The 23,330-nt window shown below is 35.3% G+C and overlaps 1 protein-coding gene across 1 annotated transcript in view; it reads left to right on the plus strand.

The window, feature by feature from the left end:
* Positions 1 to 23,330, plus strand: part of kcnh8 (potassium voltage-gated channel, subfamily H (eag-related), member 8) — an 80,954-nt gene that overhangs the window by 46,009 nt on the left and 11,615 nt on the right. The window contains 6 exon segments of the mRNA XM_038300235.1: positions 2,628 to 2,832; positions 4,313 to 4,522; positions 13,125 to 13,324; positions 15,800 to 16,049; positions 19,862 to 20,084; positions 21,099 to 21,129. Coding sequence (XP_038156163.1) covers positions 2,628 to 2,832; positions 4,313 to 4,522; positions 13,125 to 13,324; positions 15,800 to 16,049; positions 19,862 to 20,084; positions 21,099 to 21,129 — 1,119 coding nt within the window.

Genomic DNA, 23,330 nt, shown 5'->3' on the forward strand with positions numbered 1-23,330 from the left:
CTTTGAAACTCGTTTTTTTTTTTTTATTATTATTATTAATATTATTAAGATTTTACTGAGGTCGGTTTTGAAATGATCTTTTGAAAACCTGAGCCATTAAAAGCGACTGAAACAATGCCCCGAAATGACCGACCTACTTGCGCACACCCGACCAGCCTCTCTCTCTTCCTTTGTCACGTGAACTCGCTCGGTCGCCCGCAGGGCATGCCAGATGCGCAGCATCATAGCAGTTTTCAGATAGCAGGAACGGTCGCTCACAGGCTGCTTCTGCCGTGCCCCATTAGCCAGGTAATATACAGATCAAGCAGAATCATTTTGTTGTGCATTAAAATGTCTCATTCAGCAGCACCAAACACGCATTTTGCCGACTGGTCACCAGATAAACTAGTTGTCTCCTTGTAAGATGCTATTTTACTTTTTATATTTTGTATCCATATTTTTTATCTTAAGTGTATTTTATTGCATGACGTATACCCACAGTTTTTAGATATTTTTATAATTTTATTTACCTATTCCATATTATATGTTTCATGTTGCACGATTGTACCATAAAAAATTCCTAGTTTGTGAACTCCTTCACTAACAATGGCAATAAACCTGATTCTGATTCTGAAAGTTTTACACTGTAGCCCAAGTCAATGACAGATAACGTGAGGACGACCACATAGGCTACAAATAATTTTGGTAGAGTTTGCAATTGCAAATCTACGGAAGAGGATTAGGGCCACGGAAAAAAAAATAATAATAATAAGTTAACTGATTTTTAAATTTTATTTCAGTTTAGTATGGGAAAAAAGTCAGAATGCTGACTTTAATCTCATAATTCTAACTTTTTTCTCATAATTCTGACTTTTTGCTGAGAATTCTGACTTTTTGCTCAGTATTCTGACTTTAATCTCATAATTCTAACTTTTTTCTCATAATTCTGACTTTTTGCTGAGAATTCTGACTTTTTGCTCAGTATTCTGACTTTAATCTCAGAATTCTGACAATAAAAAAGTCAGAATTCTGACTTTTTTCCCATGTTAAACTGAAATAAAATTTAAAAATCAGTTAACTTTTTTTTTTTTTCAGTGGCCCTAATCCTCTTCTGTACAAATCTATGTGTTAAGACAAACGTTTTCTGTTGTATAGGTTTTGTTAGGCAACATAAATTAACACATTTTGGTCTCTTTATTGTCTTAATTGTATATTGATTTAGTAATTGCAGCATAATGCCAAGAAAGGAGGGTTAATCATATTGAAAAATCTTAAAAGCTGTTCACATTTTATTTTTAAGTGGTTTGTGCAGCAGGTATTAAAATAGCTATTATTTTGTAGGCTACCATAAGTCATATTCACGTGACAAGACTTCCAGTCATGTTGCCCTAATAGCCCATTATTTAAACTAATGTGGCATATTTGTTAAAGCTATTATTATTATTATTATTATTATTATTATTATTATTATCAATATTATTATTATTATTGTCATGATGGTTATTATTAATATATTGTAGCCAGTCACAGCAGGGAAGCTCTATACCATCAACATATAACAGGACAGGAGATGAGGAAGAGTTCAGGGAAGACACAGAGACAGAAAAAGACCAGGATGAGGGAGAACAGATGGGTCAGGGAACACAGGGAGATGAGCCAGATGAAAGAAGTATGCTTTAGTCTGTTCTGTTGGTGATGTGACTTTTTTCCATTGAAAACTCACGTTAAGAGAATGTTACAAATAAAAGTCAAACTTCATTCAACATGCGTTTATTTTTTTTTATAATTAAGTGTTACACGTGCGCTAAAAAGTGCCCTCCACCCCCTCCTGAGCACCTGCCCCCCAAAATGTCTGTGCACGCCTCTGCAAAGCAAATTGGATCTCTATACTCTAACTTTGTCAATATTTAAATAAGGCATTACTGGTGCATTTCTGGCTAAAATACCAGCTTTATTCTTCTATTCTTATTCTTCTAATTACAACCAGAGCAAAAACAATTTGTTCTTAAAGGCCATCTCTAAAGCATGAAGTTCATTTAAGTGTAGGAAAAGAAACAAAGGGAAAGAGCGGCAGCTTGGGAGGGACACAGAGGGCTTTTATCCAGTGAAATTATTATGTCAGTCAATACAATATACCTATAGTGAGTTTATGGTGGAAGTTTATCATAACTTTACAATTTTCCACTTTTTTGTCAGTCAATGTTTTTTTTTTTTATCTTAAACTGAATTAATTTAAGGAATCATTTTTAATTTTATCCAATTTGTGCCATTACTCATTGATATAGAAACACTCTTTATTCTTCTGGTTTTCTCTCTTAGTTATTTAAGTATTTCATCACTATCAATTAAATATACAATAACATAAAACATTTATCTTTGTCTTGAGGCTGAAAAACTGCAAAGCTGTTGGATTTTATTCATGTTTTTTTTTCATATTTCCTCTGTCTTATTTGAATAACAATTATTTTTCTGGGTAGTATAATATTTAGGTAACCATAAGTTACAAAGGCTATCAAAGAGAACTTATGTCAATTTTTTATTTGTTTTTGGGAAAGAATGTAGCTGACATGCATTCATAGTATAGAAGCTCCCATTAATTTGCCTGCATGATAAGGTTCATCGTGTTTGGTTTGTACCTTTCTCCATAGGTGTCCGTGGTGCACTTGTTAAAAACCGTCCGTCTACTTCGTTTGCTGAGGCTCCTGCAAAAGATGGACCGATATTCGCAGCACAGCACAGTGGTCCTCACCCTGCTCATGTCTATGTTTGCACTTCTGGCCCACTGGATGGCCTGCATCTGGTACATCATCGGCAAGATGGAGATGGAGTCTAATGCCTACAACTGGGATATCGGTAAACACTTTAATAAAGCCCATAGAGACCAAGATGTTAGAACTGAGTTTTTTGTCATGAGGTTTAAGCTCCTTTTTATCTAATGGTTCGAGGATGCTGTCAGTTATCCTTAAAACGATAACTTCTGTATATTTTTCAGACTTGAAATCTGTATTTTCACTGCATAATATTAAAAAGTATGACATTTTAAAGAGCTGGGAGACTTCGTTTTTTTTTTTTAATTGAATTATTATTTTTTTTATTAAAGACTCTTTACAAACAATCAATAATTATTGTAAGTTGGGAAGCTGTGAATAAAACATCCAAAGATATTAAATGTAATGTACCCCAAATGTAAACATTTTTATTAGGATTTTATACAGTACACTATCACACAGTAGTGCTGAACTGTGAGGTGGAAGCCAGGTCATATGGTAAATGGAAATGTTTTACCAAATCATCCTGAATCAACAATGTGTGCATTTTTATGTGCCCATGCTTATTCTTACACCTGTTTATTATAATAGATTGATAAAAGAATAAAAGAATTGAAAGAATTTATTTGTTTTATATGCTTTAGGGCTAAACAAAAGGGCGATGGATGGATGGATGGATGGATGGATGGATGGATGGATGGATGGATGGATGGATGGATGGATGGATGGATGGGTGGATGGATGGATGGATGGATGGATGGATGGATGGATGGATGGATGGATGGATGGATGGATGGATGGATGGAAAGCTGTAGGCAAAAACTCTCCATTACATGATTTCTGTAACAACAATAATAATCCCATTACATCCCAATTTGGCTAAATCTCTGGGTATTTATTAGATTAAAAAGGTGTTAGAGTGTGAAACATTAGAATAGCAACTCTTTTAAGTGTGGTTTCCTTGACTATTCATAATTAATGATAGACCCTCATGGCTTAGCCCTCAGCCTCTAGGTCAGTCATGTAATGAGCCCCACTGAGCTGATCTCTGGTCAGTATTGATGCGCTGCAATGCCTGTAATTATCTCATTCTCTCTAAGCAGCTTTGGAGGTTTCTCTATACCAATTACTGCCTTTCAGTGTCATAAAATAACAGGCCAATGCATGAAGCAGGATTACTGCTTTGTGTCCTAATTATTTACTTCTGACGCTGAAGTTAGTGTTGAAGTGAAGCAGGCGTAAGGTATTTCCTTCCAATTACCATTAATCAGTGTCAGTGAGAGAGTCTCGCGGGATCAGCTGCATGGATCCATGCTGTACTGACTAAGAAGAGTTTTTGGTTTCCAAACTTCTGCTTTGTTTTTGGAACTTATTTGTATCGTTCTGGATATTGCAAAAAAGAGATCTTAACATAGGTTAAACACTTTTAATTTTTTTTTTTTTTTAAATAAGGTCTGCTGCAGAAATCCTCTTGAGTATTTAGGTAATTTTTAACCTCTGTTAACATGCATTTACAGCATTTCCTTTTGATTCATTAAAGTTAGTTCTCATTCTCCTTACAACAGGGTGGCTCCATGAGCTCGGAAAGCGTCTGGAGTCTCCATACGGTGGTGTGGTAGAAGTCAACACTACTGGCAGTGGTCCCTCTATCCGTAGTGTTTACATCGCCTCACTCTACTTTACCCTCAGCAGCCTGACAAGTGTGGGCTTTGGCAACGTGTCCGCCAACACGGACGCTGAGAAGATCTTTTCTGTTTGCATCATGCTCATCGGAGGTACACGAAACACATCCGTCGTTATTACACATCTCAGGGTGCACACTGCCTTCTACAAACACGTATACTTCTAGAGCTCTCATTTAAACCGGAAAATTTAAAATATTTGACCAATTTTACAAGAGGAAAAAAAACGAAGTAGGTGTTTACAGTAAAAATCACATATTTTCTGTCTTTTAAAATGTTTCACATAAATACAAATCTGGCAAGTATGATATCTGTGTTACTGTAAGTATGGAAGCCGAGGGGGGTCAAACTCAACTTTGTTTTTTCCTTTGCCTTCTTGAGATAATGACATAACTATCTCGTTATTATGGTTAAATAATTTTTTTCTCAAGATAACAAAACAGTTATGTCACTATCACGAGACAGTTATTGATTTCTGGAGATAACAAGATGAATAACCTGCATGAGTAATGAATGAGGCTGGCCAACAGCCCTGGATTCCCACTCCATCCATGCCTACGGCCCCTTTAGTTGTGCAGTATGTACTGCATGTGCCCAAATAATCAGTTTTTCAGTTTCCTTTTTCTTTTCACTCGTCGTCAGGTCGTAGTGGAAGATTGGACTGCATCGAATACAGTATAAACAAATCTGACAGTTTTTTTGATGAAAATCTTCAATCTGGACTCATTTTGGGGGTTAATGCACCAGCGGTGCTGTTCAGAGAACACCCAGTGTTACCTGCACCAGAGGCATAGTTCTAATTGCTTATGAATCAGAAGTTACCTTAAAGCTAAACATAGGATTATTTACAGAATTACACATAGGCTGCCATGAATTATACTCATAAATCCTCTCCCGCTGTTGTGGTGTTGACGTATGTAATATCACACACCAGTCATCTCTTTATAATGACAAAACAGCTGTCTTATGAGAAAATTATCATCTCGTTAACACAAGAAAACAGCTTTTGTTATCTTTACATAATGAGAAAATTAACTTGTTTCCGAGTAAAACCCCCTTGAAAAAGTATCGAAAGGGACACGACTGCTCTCGCCTTCCTTAGTTAAGTCCCTTTTTTCCTTACATTTCTAAATAAAGTACAGTCTATCCAACTTTTATCTACCTTTACCCATTAATACATCTAGTCAATCTGATTATGATATGATATTTATATAGTCTTCAAAGGCCTAAGATTGGTTAGAGAACAATAGAAAACAAACAGCAACATGAAGACATGACAATAATCAATGTTTCTCTAGCGGTATATACCGACATGTTTATTTGGTGGAGGGTTTTGTTTCTGTTTATGTTCAGTTGAATTTAGTTAGTTTGGAAATAGATGTTTGGTTTGGTTGATGTTAACTAGTCTCTATTGTGTGTATTTGGTTGACTCATTTATTGTTTGTCAAAAACTGTCTGAAATAAATTCCTATTCATTCACTCATTAAGACCAAAAATAATCCTAACATTCCAGGGATACTGTTGTGGAGAAGATCTAAATATCTAACTTATTGCTGTTTATAAACTAATAGAATTTCTTAAGAATAGTTTTAGATAGTAGAATGGTTTAGATAAACACCTGTTCACCATAACTGACATGCCAGGCAAGGAGAGCAGTACCCAGAGAAGCAGGGAATAGGTCTACAGGAGCTGCAACGAATATCTCAGGTGTAAGAATCTGTCAATAGGACAACCATTATCCATTCCAAAAAAGTTTAAAAAAAACAATCCACAGGCCTTTTTTTCCAAGTTTGAAGACATTTCGCTTCCCATCCAGGAAGCTTTTTCAATTCCAAATGTCAGAATTAGCGTTGAGTTTGAAGCTTATATAGTAGCACAAAAACTTGAAAACATCCAAATTGAACCAGAAGAAAAGGTCCACCCCTTAGGAATGATGAATTGCTTTGGGTTCTTTGTTAGCCTTCAATACCCAATACCAGTCTATGCTTCTGAAAGGGGGTCGTTAGGGACAATTGTTGGCTTGGCTGCCCAGGCGAGATGTTTTGTCCACTGCATGTAGGTCGGGGTATTGCATTGTAGGTTTTTGAGAGCTACAACCAGAGTCCTTCCCCTCTGTTGAGGGCTGTTTTTTTTTTTCTTAACAATGAAAGAAAAAATTAAAAAAATTATGACTATGACCTTTTAAGACTGAGAATCTTCACTACCAACCATTATCCATGCACTTTAAAACCTTGTTCTTCATGAAATGTTGTCAAGAGGAATAGAAAAAAGTCTTATGACTCTAAAAAATCCCAAAACTATTTAGAAATCCAACAAATATGTTCAATAAGGTACTCTTGTCAGACGAGACCCATATTTAACTTTTGACATGAAGGAGAGTTATTCTACAGATATTGCCCAAAAAGCACCATCCCCACAGTGGCTCGTGGTGGTGGCAGCATCATGATATTTAGCAGGTACAAGGAAAGTGGGCAAAGTTAAAGAGGAGAAAATGGACAGCGCTAAATACAGGGGAACACTGGAAAAAAAATGCTAATGACAGGAGTGGGGGTTTAGCTTCCAGCAGGAAAGCATCCAGCCATAGCTTCCTTATATTTAAGAAGAATTTGTAAATATTACAGTTACTAGACATACAAAGCTGGTGGAGGCATTGCACAAAAGCAACAACTGCAACAAAAGGTGCTTCTTACAAGGGTTATGGTGTTGCAGATTGTAGCCTCTGGATTATGCTGTTTTGCTTTCTTTATGCTTTTTTTTTTTTTTTACTTTTGGGAACTTGTACCAGAGAAGTTCATTCGACTTCAATCTAATCACACTATTTAATGGCTCCTCATTGAACCGCCACAGAATGTATGAGAGTTTCCCCAACGCCATAGGGCAAAGCGTGCTGGCATGCCCTACAGCGAAGGGAGTGCAGGGTGTCTCCACCCTACACTCTTGACCTGGTGAATATTCACACTCTAACTAACGAAACAAGAGATCTAACTCTGATTTCTGCAGATTTGCCGTCCTTTGATTTACCAAGTTCCCCTAGTGGTCCGCGAGTGCAAGGGGTAGATGAAAATATTATTATATTATTTCTTAGGTAGTAAAATGATTTTGATTTTTTTTTTTTGAGGACCCAATTGAAAAATAAAACCAGCTTTTCTCAACCAAAAATGACTTTTTTCTTGTTTGAGTACACCTTCAGCTTTGACAGACATCAAAACCAAGCAGAGGAACAGACTATATGTAGAGAAGAGCCTGGTATAAGCTGTTTTTAACACTGAGGTATGATGAAAACCAAGTACAACTATTTAAGTCAGTCTGAATAAAATGTTTGTTCTGTATTGTGTTCCCAATTCATCAAGTTTAAATTATGTGATTATAACGGAGTTACTCAGAGGAGCTCCAGTTTTATAAATACAGGTTTAGAATATGATTTTATTTTGTATTTATTTCGATTCCTCACTAACTACTAGGCAACATGTTTGTGTTGTTTTTTTTTATTTGAGATTAAAAGCATCAAATGCCTAAGAATTTATAAAAGATTAAGTAAAATAGTTTCTATATTATAATCAATTGTACGTTAAACTAATGGTATGACAGAATGCCCAATGGGGTACACAAGTCAAAAATGGTTGGGAAACGCTGTTCTAGAATGCCCATGAGTCAGCCAACAGATGGAAGGCTGATCAGCTGGCTCTGTGGTGCAGCCAGAACAGCCAGATCCCTCCCCACCACTCTGCCCTTTCTCTGCTGTACTTGGTGAACTTGAGGTTTATTGGAGTCACTATATCCTAGGAACCAAACACTGAACCCATCATTATAAAGGCCTGGTGCTAATTTATTCATTGCTGTATTAGTGTGTTATTGTATTGTATAGGCATACTGTACCGTGAAAAATTTATGATCCAAAGTCAAATTCATTGTATATGTACACACATCTAACTGATGCTGATTCAAAGTGCCGATTTCTAGGTTTTGGTCACATAAAATTCCAATAAAAAGAAATAACTAAAATAAATTTCTATGTAACAAAATATAAAAAAAGTTCAAGGTCGTGGGGAAACTTTTGTGACACATTATATGTAAAAATCCATGTCTTGTGGAAATGACTCCTTCATTATGTCTTCAACATGTAATTCCAGAATGAGACTTCATCGTGAAGAGTAATGGATGAAACCAAGCTAATAAGACTAATTCATCTTGTCCTAGTTAAAATTTCAATAGCACATTATTGGATTTTTTTCTCTCTTTTTTCCGGCAGTTTTTCTGTTCCATTAGAGTACAATTCAGTGTAAAACTTTGCAGGATGGCCTGAACTGGTTTAAACCAGACTGAGTATATTTGGTTTCTGGCATTGAGCAGAAGTCACTTGTGCAAAGTTTTCCCGGTGGATGCTCCCTTCTCTCTCTTTCTGCTAAATGCTAAATGTCCCCAGCTGCCTGAGGACAGTAGCAGGAGAAGCCACAGACACACATCACGTCCACGTTTGCTCACATGCATGTCATTTTTGATGGGGCGCTGTGGAATGAAAACTAATCTGAATCACCGGTTCAAATTTATTGTAGGAAAAACAAAACTGAGAGTTACTCTATCAGGTGGCATTTTAATAATATGAAAAACAAAGAACCTAATGAATAACACCATCTCAATACATCATGGAATCAAGAAAATATGTATTAAAAAACACTATATAAGTTGTTCTAAACAATATTCCAGGACAAAGTCCTACTAGACAAGCTAGACAAAACAACCTGTCTTCTTTTTTAGCAAGGATTTTAAAATGGTGATTTTTATGTCAGCAGTAGTAGTGAAGTAGGACCCAAAGGACAGGAAGGGTGATGTTAAAGAAAACCAACCTCAAGGGTTAAAAAAGTAAAAAACTAAGTGCAACTAAGAGACTAACTGGTACAGCAATAGCAATGGAGGCAGGAGTGGTTACTTGGATCTGAACCACATTGGACTAATTGACTTCAGGAAAACGGTTAAGAGGAACAGGAAGAACTGGAAGCACTCAGGGGAAAACAAACTGGAAGGTTAAAAATGATAAGCATCCCAGAGAGGTTGCAGGGAAGGAGGAAATGCACAAAGTGATCAATTTAAGATAAAAGAACAGAAAACTCAGGTTTATTTTGTCATTTTCACAATTTCAATGTTTTATGCTTGTTGCTTTTTAGTATCTGACTTATTAGTTATTTAAAATGGTCCTCTGAGAAGGGAGTTTTATGCTGTCAGTTCATATTAGCCTTTGGCATGTTTAATACCCATTTTTGAATGGCCTCAGCTGGGGCATTCAAAAAGTTTCATATAATATACTCATAGATTACTGTTCAGAATTGTGTTATATGACATTGGTCAGAATTATTGTTAATTGCTTAGGGTCGGAAGTTGTCAGACTTCAGGAGAGCCAATCTTCTATGGTAGTACAGTAGTATTACAGTAAAGTACTTTTAGGATTTGAAGATTTTAGCTTTAAGCTTTAGCAAAAAAAAAAAAAGAAAACAAACATGGAAACAATGAGAAATTAATTAATTTACAATATTCTAATCACAGGGCTGCAAAATCAAAGGAAGGAAGAATACAAAGGCACAACATCAGGGTAAATAAATAAATGATAATAAGAAATACATATATTTCTAAGATTCAACCATACTGGATATATAAACTTACATTTTTTTTACCCCAAATAAAAAAAATTGCTATGGTAAAAGGATTTGTTTGAATTGCTGCGTGAATGTGGAAAATTAACCAAAGTCCAAACCAACATATCTATTATACTAAACAAAGAGTCAGCGAAGTATATAATCTGACACCAAAATCCCTACAAGATACAAAAAGAAACAGAAGCATTACAAAATAATATTTGTCATTATGAAAGTTTTAGTCTATAATTTTAACACTTAATTCCTTTATACTTTGCCGCAAAGACTTTTAAAGTCTATTCGGGTTGACATTCTTTCCCCAGACTGTTTCTTGGTTTTTCTTTAAACTTTCAGCGCTTTTTACTGCGGTTTGGACTTCACCCTATGAAAAATGTTTAAAGAAGCTTCTGACATAGAAATTGGAGATGTGCATTAGTTTTCAGCTGGTCTTTTATGCTAGGCCTGTTTTCATACTGTTAATAACAAACTTATTTTAGTGTGTTGTAACAGACAATGCTTAGTGTTTTGTATTTATTTGACCAAAGAAATTGGGGCAAAACATCCTTTGGTCTGGATTTAAGTGGATTTAACAACAACTATAAATTCAAAAAATCTGTAAAAGCAATACATTACTGGGCTTTTCATTTTACCTGAAGAACAATTAAAGTAATAAGAAAAATGTTACAATATCAGAAAACTATAAAAGATATATTGATCAGGACCATATTAGGATCATGAAAACAAACTACAAAGAGCTAGTGTGAATAAATCTTGGAAGTACAAATTAAAATGGCAGAAAACCGTTTATTGTCCGCACTTGTCAGTTTTAGAGGAACAAGAAAACAAAAGATAACTAGTAATAAAATAATGTCCAGCTTTTGGCTCAATCAGGAGAATGGATCACCTGTAGGTGTTGAAAGGGAAGCATTCTATCTATACAATCAAATAAAGTCGCAGTTTTGCTGACATCCTGTATGTAACATATAAACGTTAACGGAATATTTAGCTTTTCTCTCATTTGGTTTTATCATAAAAATAAAGTTAAATACATGAAATATGAGAGTTTACAAGTCACCTATTGATGTTCAGTTGTTCCACATAAACTCATACTGATCTTTTCTGCAATGCATTTATAGTGCTATGAAAACTTAATGTAGGCCTATACAGATTCTTCTTCTTCAAAAAGAAATATGTTACAGATTGAAAAACATATGTCAGTAAAATATGCCCCGAATAGATTTATCAAGAATTAAAACATGCACTTTGTTATTATGTTAATTAGTTCAACCAACCTAGCCTGTGTGTAAATGTATCACTTGTTAAATTGAGAGTTGACTATCATGTAAACACTGTGTACAATTTCACTTGCCACACCGAGGTCTTACTCTTATCAAGTAAGAAGAAAGAAGAAATCATTCAAATAGAATCTAAGAGCATGAAGTAGGCTATTTCATCTCAAAAAAGCAACACATGTCCCCATTTCTAAAGAAAAATACCAACCAATGAGAACACAAAGTAACATACATCTGTCCATTTGCAAAGAACTACAAAGTTTTTTTTTTTTTTTTTTTCAAAGTCTTTAAACGTAACTTAATGCACAATTGGAGAAAAAGACATGTAGAAAAAGTGAATCATCAAGTTCTGGCCAAAATTACTCACAGAGAACATCAAGGAGGTCACAGAACAACCCAGAACAACATCTAAAGCACTCAAGGTCTTGGATGCCTCAGTTAAGGATGATATGCATAATTCGACAGTAAGAAACAGAACAGGGAAAGGTGACATTTATGGGAAAGAATCAAGAAGAAAAGCAATGCCATCCAAATGGAACCCAACCAAAACAACGCAGACTTTAAAACAAACAGGGGACTTTCCAAAATAACCATTTCCTGTTTTATCTATAATAGAACTAACATAATTTCAAAAATAATAAATAGAAAAAATAAACAACAATGACAACACATAGTGGGTGAGGGTAGTGTAATGCTACGGCTCTGCTTTGCTGCTGCGGGACTAAGACAGCCTACTATATCTGATAGGACCATGAATAATTCAAATCATCCTGAAGTAGCAGGAAAATGATCTGAAGCATACCTGGTACACTTCTGGACAGCAAAGGAAAAACAATATCCAGGTTTTTGGAATGGCTTAGTCAATTTTCTTACTTAAAATGGATATTTATACTCAATAAACAAAAACAAATCTCCACACTGCAACTTGCCAAACCTCTTTAAAAGTGATTTAACAGGTTTTGAGAACAATTTTCTCTTTTACATTTCTCAAGCTGGCTATCTTTATCCCACCTATTAAATCAAATCATTATTTGAAAACTGCTTCTTATATTTGCTGAAGTTATTCTAATCTGACATTAAAATCTGACATAACCCTAACACTAAGTGCAGATATGGCAGAAATCTGTAAGGGAGCAAATAGTTGTGCAGACAGTGTTAATCATAGCTGGTGAAGATTCTCAGTCATCCAAGTCATAGTCATTCAAAAAAAGTTAGAAAACAATCCACTGGACTTTGTTTCATAGTTTGAAGATGGGTTGTTAGGGGAAATTGTTGGCCTTGTTGCCCCTAACTACCCCTTTCAGAGACATAGACAAGTATCAATATTGCAGGCTAACAAAGAACCCAAACGACTGCCCATTTTTAAGGGGAGGAGCCGTTCATACGGTTCAATTTGCATGTTTTCTAAGCCAAAACAAGGCTTTGTTTTTGGTCCACTCCATAAAGCCTCGAACTCAACGCTATTTCTGACATATTGAACTGAATAAGCTTCCTGGATGGGAAGCGAAACTTCTTCAAACTTGGAAACAAAGTCCAGATTGTTTTTTTAGCTTTTTTGGTTAACCAGAGCTTTTTTTAGATATTAAACTAGAGATTTTAAGTTGTTGCTAGAAGCTCTATCTGTTGTTCACCATATTTCCCTCAAATGGCTAAAATTGAAATATTTTTTTCCTATTTAAACGACATTTTGCTGATGTTTTAATCATTCATGTTCTCCACTATCTGCTTCCTGTCTAGCTTCTCATCATCCTCTTTTCTTTCTCCTCTTACTCGCAGCACTGATGCATGCTTTGGTCTTTGGCAATGTGACAGCCATTATCCAGAGGATGTACTCTCGCTGGTCCCAGTACCACACCAGGACCAAAGACCTCAAGGATTTCATACGTGTCCATCATCTGCCACAGAGCCTTAAGCAGAGAATGCTTGAATACTTTCAGACAACCTGGTCTGTCAATAATGGAATTGACTGCAATGAGGTACAAAGCACAAATGGTTTTACTTATTTGTGTATTTTAGCAGAAGTATTTGATTTTTCACCAACAAAGCAAAGGTTCAGAATCTGTAGTTTTTCTCATGTTTTTTTTTTCTTTTTGTTTTACTGCCTATAAAGGAAATATTTAAATATTCCTCTTACTTAATCTGATACATTTGTTGTGTTTTTCTTTTTTTTTTTTTTTTTTTTATAAAAACCATAAAACGTGGAACACTTATTTAAAAAAAGACAGATCCTTTTTCTGAATATTTTGCAGTAGCTAAGTTCATGTACTGGTTTGTAATCATACGAGCTGCCAAAACATAATTCAAGGTCAGGAGATGCAACAAAAGAAAATAAAGTCTGCTGCAAAGCGTTTATCAGTTTATCAGAAACTACAGGAATTCACTCTGAAGACAAAGTTGCGACAGATTTTAAGATATGTATTTTTTTTTCCTGTGTGTTTTCAGAAACCTAAAATGTAAAAGTAAAAGTATATATTTTTTTCATTTGACTCTCATCTATTTATCTCTCCTCTATAGCTTATATTTTCAAAAGTTATCATCAGGTAAAAAGGTTTTCTGAGGTTTTCAGCTCATAAAATGTTTTAAACAAAAAGGTAAGCAAAAATAACTGAATTTACTATGGCTAATTTATAAAGTGCATTTGACAGACCCAATGCTTCAAAGAAAAAAAATACTTAAAGATCTACATAAACAGCTAAAATAGTCTGTAAAAATTTTATTTTTTAATTTGTAAACAGATATGGTGATACGTATTAAATAGAGAAGGGTTGAAATAATCAACACTCATGATGAAGTAGGGTTTACTTTTGTAGTACTGCTTTCTGTCACAGGAGGCATTTGCGTGAGCAAGACTATTCTAGAGAGAAGTGCATAAAAATATTTTTTATTCTTACTCTCACCTTTTTGATCAGTGCTTAAGGTGGTTAAACACTGAAAGAACAGAGAAAAAAGCAACCTTGTTTTTTTTTCAATTCTTCAAAAAAAAGATTTAAAGTACATTTTATGACCAATGGATACACATATAACTTTAATGTTTCTTCCTTTAATATTTATGTCCATCTGAGTTTCTTTCTGAGTTTATTTCAGGTATATCGTTTTCTGTCATTTGTGGAGCCGAGGAGAACTGCTGCCCTTGACTGATTACTGCCATGCGGAAATAGATTAAACTCATAATTTAGGGCCAACTACCTTACATGTATGTTCTAAAATAAAATCCTCTAAAACGTGTTTCATTTTAATTTAAATCATGAACTATTTATTTTTCTTTTTTCTTTAAAATGTATGCAATTATTCTCCTAAAAGGTAAGAAGGGTAGAAAAATAAGTTGGACAGATGTTCTAATTCTCATCAGCTGTATTTTTATTGCAAATAAGTTGAAGTCTTACTGAAATTCTCTCCTAGTTTTAGAAGAAACAAAATCTTAATTTCATTTAGCCTTAATGGGAAAATTAAGATACTGTTTTTTGAAGAAAAAAATAGGCATGCTGTAGTTTACCGGTAAACCAATTGCTGCTATGTTAAAATAGCAAGAGGAACAATTTCACCCCCTTTTCTAAATAAACATGTAAATAGAAAATCTCTTCCCTCGTCAAAAAACAAATGAGTCTGGAAAAAGACTTAAAGACAAAACCTTCTCTACCCAAATATCTCCAGACTTCTTCCTAGATAAAAGTTGCATAACATATTAGGATCAATATTCCACCAGATCATTCATTTGATTCTCACATCTAAGTTGCATTAAAATGCATTAAAAATGTTATATGATCGATACTTTAATAGAGGAAGGAGGATGTTTTAGCATGCATAGTTATCCATCGGCAATGGTTTTATTTAGAACCCAGCTTGGCTCTATACAGAGCAGTTTTTCATTACAATTAAAAAATACAAATGAGTCATGTATCATTTTTATATGAAAACAAAAGTTAGCAAGTGTAGCCTTTTACAGGAAATTCCTCCACATAAGCTTTAAATGACACCTTTACTTGACTAGCTTAGGGATACCTGTCAGTTGTCTCGCAGTAACTCGTCCCTCCGGGGCTGTGTAGGCCTGCAAGACAGCTGTCAGGATCCTGACCAGAGCTTGGAAGGAGGGATACTGATGAATCCCAGACAGATGAATTATAGATGGGCCTGTTGATTAAAGTAAGTCTGGCTCTGATGACTCATTGAAGAAATCTATGTAGCTGGGAGCTACAGATTTCTCTCCCTGATGAGACAATCGTTTATAGATGTAATGCCATTTTATGGCTGCTCTTGGATAGGGTAACTCAACATTGTGTGTTAAGGAGCTTTATAAATCAAAGTTAGGGATCCTAAAAAGCAAAGGTTAAATATTCAATTACCAAGTTGTCTAATAGTGTTTTCGCAGCTGTCACACTTTCTTTCCTCCTTTCTATTGTTTTGGATTCTTATTTTCTCCTACTTTGCTGTTCTGCAACCCGTCATCTCCACAGCTGCTAAAAGACTTTCCAGATGAGCTGCGGTCTGACATCACCATGCATCTTAACAAGGAGATCCTGGAACTGTCATTGTTTGCCTCTGCCAGTCGCGGCTGCCTGCGCTCGCTGTCACTGCACATTAAGACATCCTTTTGCACCCCAGGGGAATACCTCCTCCGACAGGGCGATGCTCTCCAGGCCATCTTCTTTGTCTGCTCAGGGTCCATGGAAGTGCTGAAAGACGAAATGGTGTTAGCCATCCTAGGTAGGTTAAAATGAAAATGTAAGAAGAAAAAAATCTCTCACAGTAATTATAAGGAGGGTCCTAGCTCATGGATTTATGATAAGCTTTGATTTCGGTATATTTTCTGCTCATCCTTTAGAAATAAAATTAACCCAATTTCCAAAGACAATAAAAATTGTACCAGAGTATTGTTACTAATCAGATTAGGATTATTCACCCACATAGAAAAGAAAATACTTTGGATTATATGTTATTTATAGAATATTTTCTGGGGCTAGACTGAGAAAAATGTGTATCATCAAACAAGAAAAAAAAAAAAAGCCTCAAGAAAAGACACTTTGAATCTCCACTTCTAGCAATCTTGAAATAAAATATTTGTTTTTTATATGAGGGGTTTAACCAAAATGCAAAAAGTATGGAAAAACATCCCCAATTGAAAAAAAGACATCCTTAGCAGTTTCACAGGGATGATTAATTAATAAAAAAAAATAATCAAAGTGGAATCACAATTGTGAAAAAAACGGACCTAAGAAGTAAGAAATCTTTTTTATCAGCAAAATTAAACACCCAGCCAAAGATGAAATACACAATATATGTTTCTAACACTAACTATCACAATTTGGTTTAAGAAAGAAAGAAAAAATTAACTTATGAAACAAAAAACATGCAAAAAAGCCTAAATACATTGAATTCATCTGAAAAAGACCTTGGAACTTACATCCACGTTTTCCAATTGATCCATTCTTTAGCTGCCTTTGTCTGTGGTATGATAAATCTAGAAAAAAGAAGAACCTGATCCCAAACAACTATAATTTGCCTTATTGTACAAACTCTCAGTTACAGCTTTTTGCTTTCTGAAATTTCAACCAGAGCTATACAACACTATGTGGTAACAGTTTGCATATAAATCAGCATGTTAAACTTCCATCATCCCCACCTATTACAGTATTTGTTGTCACTTTATGTACTTTCCATGCATTACTTGCAGTACCTGAATTTTTCAATACCATAAGGTAAAAAAAATCTTCTTGTTTTAGGATATTTGTCTGAATCCTGTACGTGGATTTGTTTAACATTCCACAAAATTGTTGCAGTTGTATCTCCATGTTTGCATTTGATTGGGCGAATGGAGATGTGTGGGAGGGTTTAAAGGCAGAGAGCATTGTTTGTTAACTGTGCAGAAGGTACGAGTGACATTGAGTGTTTTCAGTGAAGGACAAAGCTGATCTGCAGGCCGAGAAAGAGGCAGAGTAAGGGACAGGTGAAATTATGGTGATAAGCAAAAAAAAAAGTGAAGAGCAGATGAGATTCATGAAAAGGGAAAAAAGTGTTGCAGATTGTCTTTCAAAAATGGGTCAGACAAAAGGGATTAGAAGGAAGGAAGGAAGGAAGGAAGGAAGGAAGGAAGGAAGGAAGGAAGGAAGGAAGGAAGGAAGGAAGGAAGGAAGGAAGGAAGGAAGGAAGGAAGGAAGGAAGGAAGGAAGGAAGGAAGGAAGGAAGGAAGGAACACAACACTAAAATGTATTTACTGAAGGATAATGCTGAATTGCCAAATGTTGGTCAGAAAAGATTAAAACATAGATTTTAAAGAGATAAAGAATAGAGGTCAGGAAATATTCTAGAAATAAGAAACCAGGAAAGTGTTGATGGCTGACAAAGATGTCAAGTGAAGGAAGAAGGTAAAAAGTTATATGAAAAAAAGGTGGAATAGATGTAAGAACAAGAAGACTGAGTATCAAACAGAAGGAAGAAATTGAAAAATTGATCAGTGAAGTTAAGGAAGAGGCTATAAAAATGATGAAGGGAAAAGAGGAATGAATGAAGTAATACAACAATAAACGATCTGACAGACAGGCAGAGAGACAGAGCGGACTGAAACAAGAACAGTCACGACTTTCGCTCCTTCAGCTGCGCTGTAATTTAACAGCCCTCATAGTTCGCAATGACCCTAATGAATCATTTATGACTTTCACTGGGACATTACCAGCGACGGGGAGCTCGGCTTCAGCCCATTTCATTAGAAACAGCTGTCACTGCCATTTTACCCGAACTTTACCATTTCATTAAAGTATCATGGATTCATTTACTTTACAAATATAGAAAATGGTTTAAAAATATTTGGTAAACATTAAAAACAAGTAATTTAAAATGATAATGGCTTTATATGTATCTGCTCCAGTTGAAGTAGAAAATAATTAAAGGTTTCAAATTCTTCATAAACTGGCATGTAAATAACAACCAAAATGTAATCATTATTAATAAAACATGAAAGGCATATACTGCTGTAGTGTTTAATTTTGCTGGTTTATGGAATTAAAGATATACTGACAATCTATGCAAAAAAGGGGAATCCTATTTATCCTGATCATTTTATACTTAATATTCAAAACATATTTTTCTGCTATTTTTTGTCAGTTTCCCCCTTCTGTCATTTTACAATATAAGGAAACCTCAATGTTTTCTATTGGTTTTCTGTTGTTTTCAGGATCTGTTCTGTCAAATGCATGGATGGATGGATGGATGGATGGATGGATTGATGGATGGATGGATGGATGGATGGATGGATGGATGGATGGATGGATGGATGGATGGATGGATGGATGGATGGATGGATGGATGGATGGATGGATGGATGATAGATCTGTTTTTATTCTTCACGTCAGTAAATTACATTATGCTCCACTCCTCTACCACAACACATCATAACCAGAGCATTTTTGTTATATTTTAATCTGAAATTATACTTAAACAAAAGCCAAGGGTTCCATTATTTACAGAAAAAAACGGCAGTCTCCCATTTTAACCTTAGAAAGTCAGTTTAGAGCAGGGGTCACCAAAGTGGTGCCCACAGGCACCAAAGGGCCTTCAAGGACCACATGGGGTGTCCTCAGAGTCTTCTGAACATAGAACAACTAGCTAGTGCTCTTCTTTTCTAATCATTTATAGAGTATTTCGAGATGACAATGTCTAAAATAAAAATAGAAATGAAAAGAAACAATAAAAATATGTTTATAATGTATGAAGTTTAGTTGAAGGCTGACCCTTGCAGTTCATTGGTAACCCTTCCTATGACTCAGTGCCTTTGAAGTGGCCCTCAGCCTTAAAAATGTTGTTGACCCCTGGTTTAGAGGTATGAAGTGAATAAACTTTAGGGTTCGGAATTAATATGCTACACTGTGGGTACTTATAGGTACATATGGGGATATTCAACTGGTCTCTTTATGGTAAGGTTCTCTTCTTTGAGTAGGGGTTAGGTTTAGGACTAAGCTTTGAATTCAGTTTTCCTTAGGGTTATGTATATGCTGGTAATAGCTAGGGTAAGGGTAAGGGTCTGGGATAGGCCACATAAAAAATATATATATAAAAAATTATATATATATATATATATATATATATATATATATATATATATATATATATATATATATATATATATATATATATATATATATATATATATATATATACACAATGTCAATTTATGGTAACTTACAGGTCCAAAAATGTCCCAAGAGAGCATTTATATTTCTTTACATGAATGATGGACTTGTAATGCTTGTGAAGAAGTCCCAAAAATACCAGATCATGCTTCATAGTGGTATAAGGTTCCCATTTGAATCATTAAAAAATGGCCCACATCATGCCTTATCATCAGTGCCAACTTCTTTCAACCAAATTATTTCCTTTAAAGTAAATTTAAGAATGAAAGATAGGTATCATACATGTTTGCATTAGTGCTACACAGCCTGCATCTTGAAACCCTTTTATTAGAGTGAAAACATTTTGAAGTGGCCCCCATAGCTAACCCTCTTATCATGTCTCTCTCTGAGCAGGTAAGGGTGACCTGATTGGAGCGAACTTGTCATTAGACAACCGCGTCATAAAAACCAACGCAGATGTGAAAGCCCTGACCTACTGTGACCTGCAGTGTATCAACCTGAAGGGGCTCTATGAGGTGTTGGACCTCTACCCTGAATACTCTCACCATTTTGTCCAGGACATCCAGCGGGACCTCACCTACAATCTGAGAGAAGGACATGAGATACACGTGAGTACATCCAACCAGTAGGGAGTTGATTAATAAACGTACCAGAGGCACTTCCAAGATGCATGAGGATTTGTTTATGTTGTCTCTGCTGCTAATAAAATAGTTAAAACTAAATCAGATTTTTTTAAACGGTTTCTATGTGATCTTTATATCCTTTGTCAAAGTAGTTTTGCCCACATATACCTTCTCACAAGGAAACCGCAATTTATTACAATCTATTTTTCCGATTAAAAGTCAATTTACCCATTTGAAGCCCATGTTGCAAACCACAGTAAAATGTTGGAACTATAATTATTTCCAATGATAAATGTAAAGAATTGACTTTGTGGTAGGGTAAAATATTTGGTCTTGTGGGTTTCTAATAGTAATGACTGGTGGGTGTGCATGTGTGTGTCTGTACTTCTTTTATGATTCTCATTTTAAAGTTCAATTTTCCATGTGAACTAATTGGTTTTCTAAGTTCAGCTTAGGCACAACAAGTGTGAGAGATCATTGTTTGGGTTATTAGCTGAGCCTAATGGAGAAAATATAGGGCAGTGTCTTAAGATTTTGTAGAAAGAGGCCAAAAAATAGCTGAGATAGTTGGCCCTGCTCTGCTGCTGTGTTTTGGTAATTACTCTCAGGTGTTATATTCTGTTGCACAAACACAAATCCTGTGTACACGCAAATACACACACTGGCAATACATGCTGCAGGGCTTTTAGGTGCAGCTCATCTGCAGAGGGACAGCCTAAATCTCAGCACTCAGTAAATGAAGATAGGTGGAGGCACCTGAGGATACAGGACTGTTTCAGTGGTGCTGTTCACTTAGCTCTTTCGGCTATTACATAGTAGCACCAGGATATCGTAGGGAATACATTTCCTGCAGCACCTCAGTGTAAGCGGCACAGTTATTTGTTACGTTCCTCTACACAGTTTGGAAAATAACTGAGCAAAGATCCCTTCGAAATTGCTCCCGCAGAAAGAGAAGCTGTGATACAAAACCAACATGTTGTTTGCTGGATCCACTGAGCATTTATTACCTGACTGTCAACAGCAGGAGAGGAGTCTCAGGTACCAGCTCATTATTTACAATGCCCTGCAAAGATTATAACACTTCAACTTTTCTATAGTGGATGGAGTAGATTAACACACATACTTTTTTTAAATTGTAATAATAGCCAGTTAAATCTCAATACAATACAATACAATATCTACAATACAAAAAAAAACAAAAATATTTTTTGTCAAAATGTTGCTTTTTAGTGTCAATCTGCAGGTGCAGGGAATTAATATCTTGACTGTCTAAATATATGACAGTCAATGTAATAATATATATTAAATAGAAGTTGTATAAGGATCCAAGCTGGGAGAAAGTCACTGTATCCAAACTATGGTGTTTCCTCCTGCAGAGTAGTGAGCATAAAACCATGAAAACATAAAAGATAATAACAAGCCCTCACACTCCAGTTAAGTTTACATGAAAAGGAAATTGTATATTTTTTCTATATAACAAGAAAAGCGAGAGTACTCTCTTTAATTATTGGTTGTGCATAAGAGTAATTACATATTTACTGTATTTATAATTAATGATATAAAATGTCAAACATTTTGTAAAGAATGTTGCATCATGAGTAAAAAAAAAAGATAATTTAGAAATGATGATGCAACATCACTACACATCAGTACACAGCTTACTTTCTCAGGTAGAAGGAATGGAACATAAACTCTAAGCATTATGGTGACTGAGTGCTGCAAATACTGTGCCAATGCATAAAGTCAAAGCAAGTTGAAAAAGTCCTGCCGAAGCAGAAATTAAACTAGCAAATTAAAGATTTAGACTTGTGAAAACAAAAATAAAAACCTAACCACACAAAAGTAATTTCAAGGAAAAGAAGAAAGGCTGTAACCAAAGAAAATGAAGAGATGCAAAGAGAAAACACTGGAAAGACCAAACCCACTGCAAAAGCATCATGCTAACACTCAAATACACAAAACACATGCAAAGGGAAAATGCTTTAGGTAGCAAAACCAGCTGCCAGTGAAGGGAACTAAAAAGCAGGTGTGGCATAAATGGAAGTGCTCCAGACCACGAGGAGGAGACGACTATAGACACATATGGGACCAGAGTGTCAGTAAAGACTAAAAAGGGTTGGTCAGGGAGGTTAAGTGTTTTAAAAAATATCCAACTTTTGTTTCTTCTCTCCAAATGTTCTCTGGTCTCATAGCTCTGGTTTCATAGCCATGCATTGCTGCATCTGTTATGGTCTGGTCGAATTTGTGCTAACAATCGTCCTCCCCTAGCAGTCTAGAGCACTCCCATTATGTGGAGCTAGTAAGTCACTTTTCTTATCTTGTGCTCTTATCTTGTGCTACTTGCATCATATTCTCTCTTTGCATTTGTTTTGTGTATTAGCATAATTTATGTATTTGCATCATGTTTGCTCTTTGCTGCTCTATGTTTTTTGAGATTGCAGTATTTCTTCTTTCCAGCATTTTTTATATACATTTAATCATGTGAATATCTTGAGCATGTGAACCAAAAGAATATTCTACTCTATCAATCACCCATCAACCTTTTTTTACGTAACCACAAAAAGAAAATAGAAGGGGTTAACAGGCCTTAAGGTTTAGGGGAGGGTGGGGCTTGGTTTGGAACTAATGCTGTGTTGTGCAGTTTTACCAGAGGATTGGGAATATATTAAATAACTAGAACTGGAATTTATAGCTAAATAATAGGTCAGCGAAAACGAGTCTAAAACCAATTAATGATTTGAAGTGAAATGATTATAACTCTAATTTGCTTACTCACCAGGGTTCTTAGTCTTGGACTTCTGGATTGGCTGTTAGAATCCAGGTGCTTTCACCAATTTAGTAATTTACTATAGCTATCAGCAGAGTTATTAATCACCAACCAAAGAAATTGTCTCTGTACATTGAAATGTTAACCAAAGGAGGATGGATCTGGCCAGAGTGATAAATTGTTCACTGCATAAAATAACCACAAAAGATCACAGGTTAAGACACAATGGGACCTATATTAGTTAATAATCCATATCAAAGTATTACTGTATCTAATACATACACATACACTTAGCACTACTAAAAATAAGAACAAGTAAATAAAACCAAACAAAAGGGGAGTTAAGAGACTGCTCAAGAGTCTCTAAGGGACATTCAAGTTTTTAGGCTCATTGCATTCAAGTTTTCTTTTAAAAATACCATCAGATAAATGTGAATAACCCTACTGCATACGCATTAAGTCTTTCAATCAC

Source organism: Cyprinodon tularosa, unplaced genomic scaffold (genome assembly GCF_016077235.1).
Source record: "Cyprinodon tularosa strain WSP-4 unplaced genomic scaffold, ASM1607723v1 ctg443, whole genome shotgun sequence".
NCBI classification, from domain to species: Eukaryota; Metazoa; Chordata; class Actinopteri; order Cyprinodontiformes; family Cyprinodontidae; genus Cyprinodon; species Cyprinodon tularosa.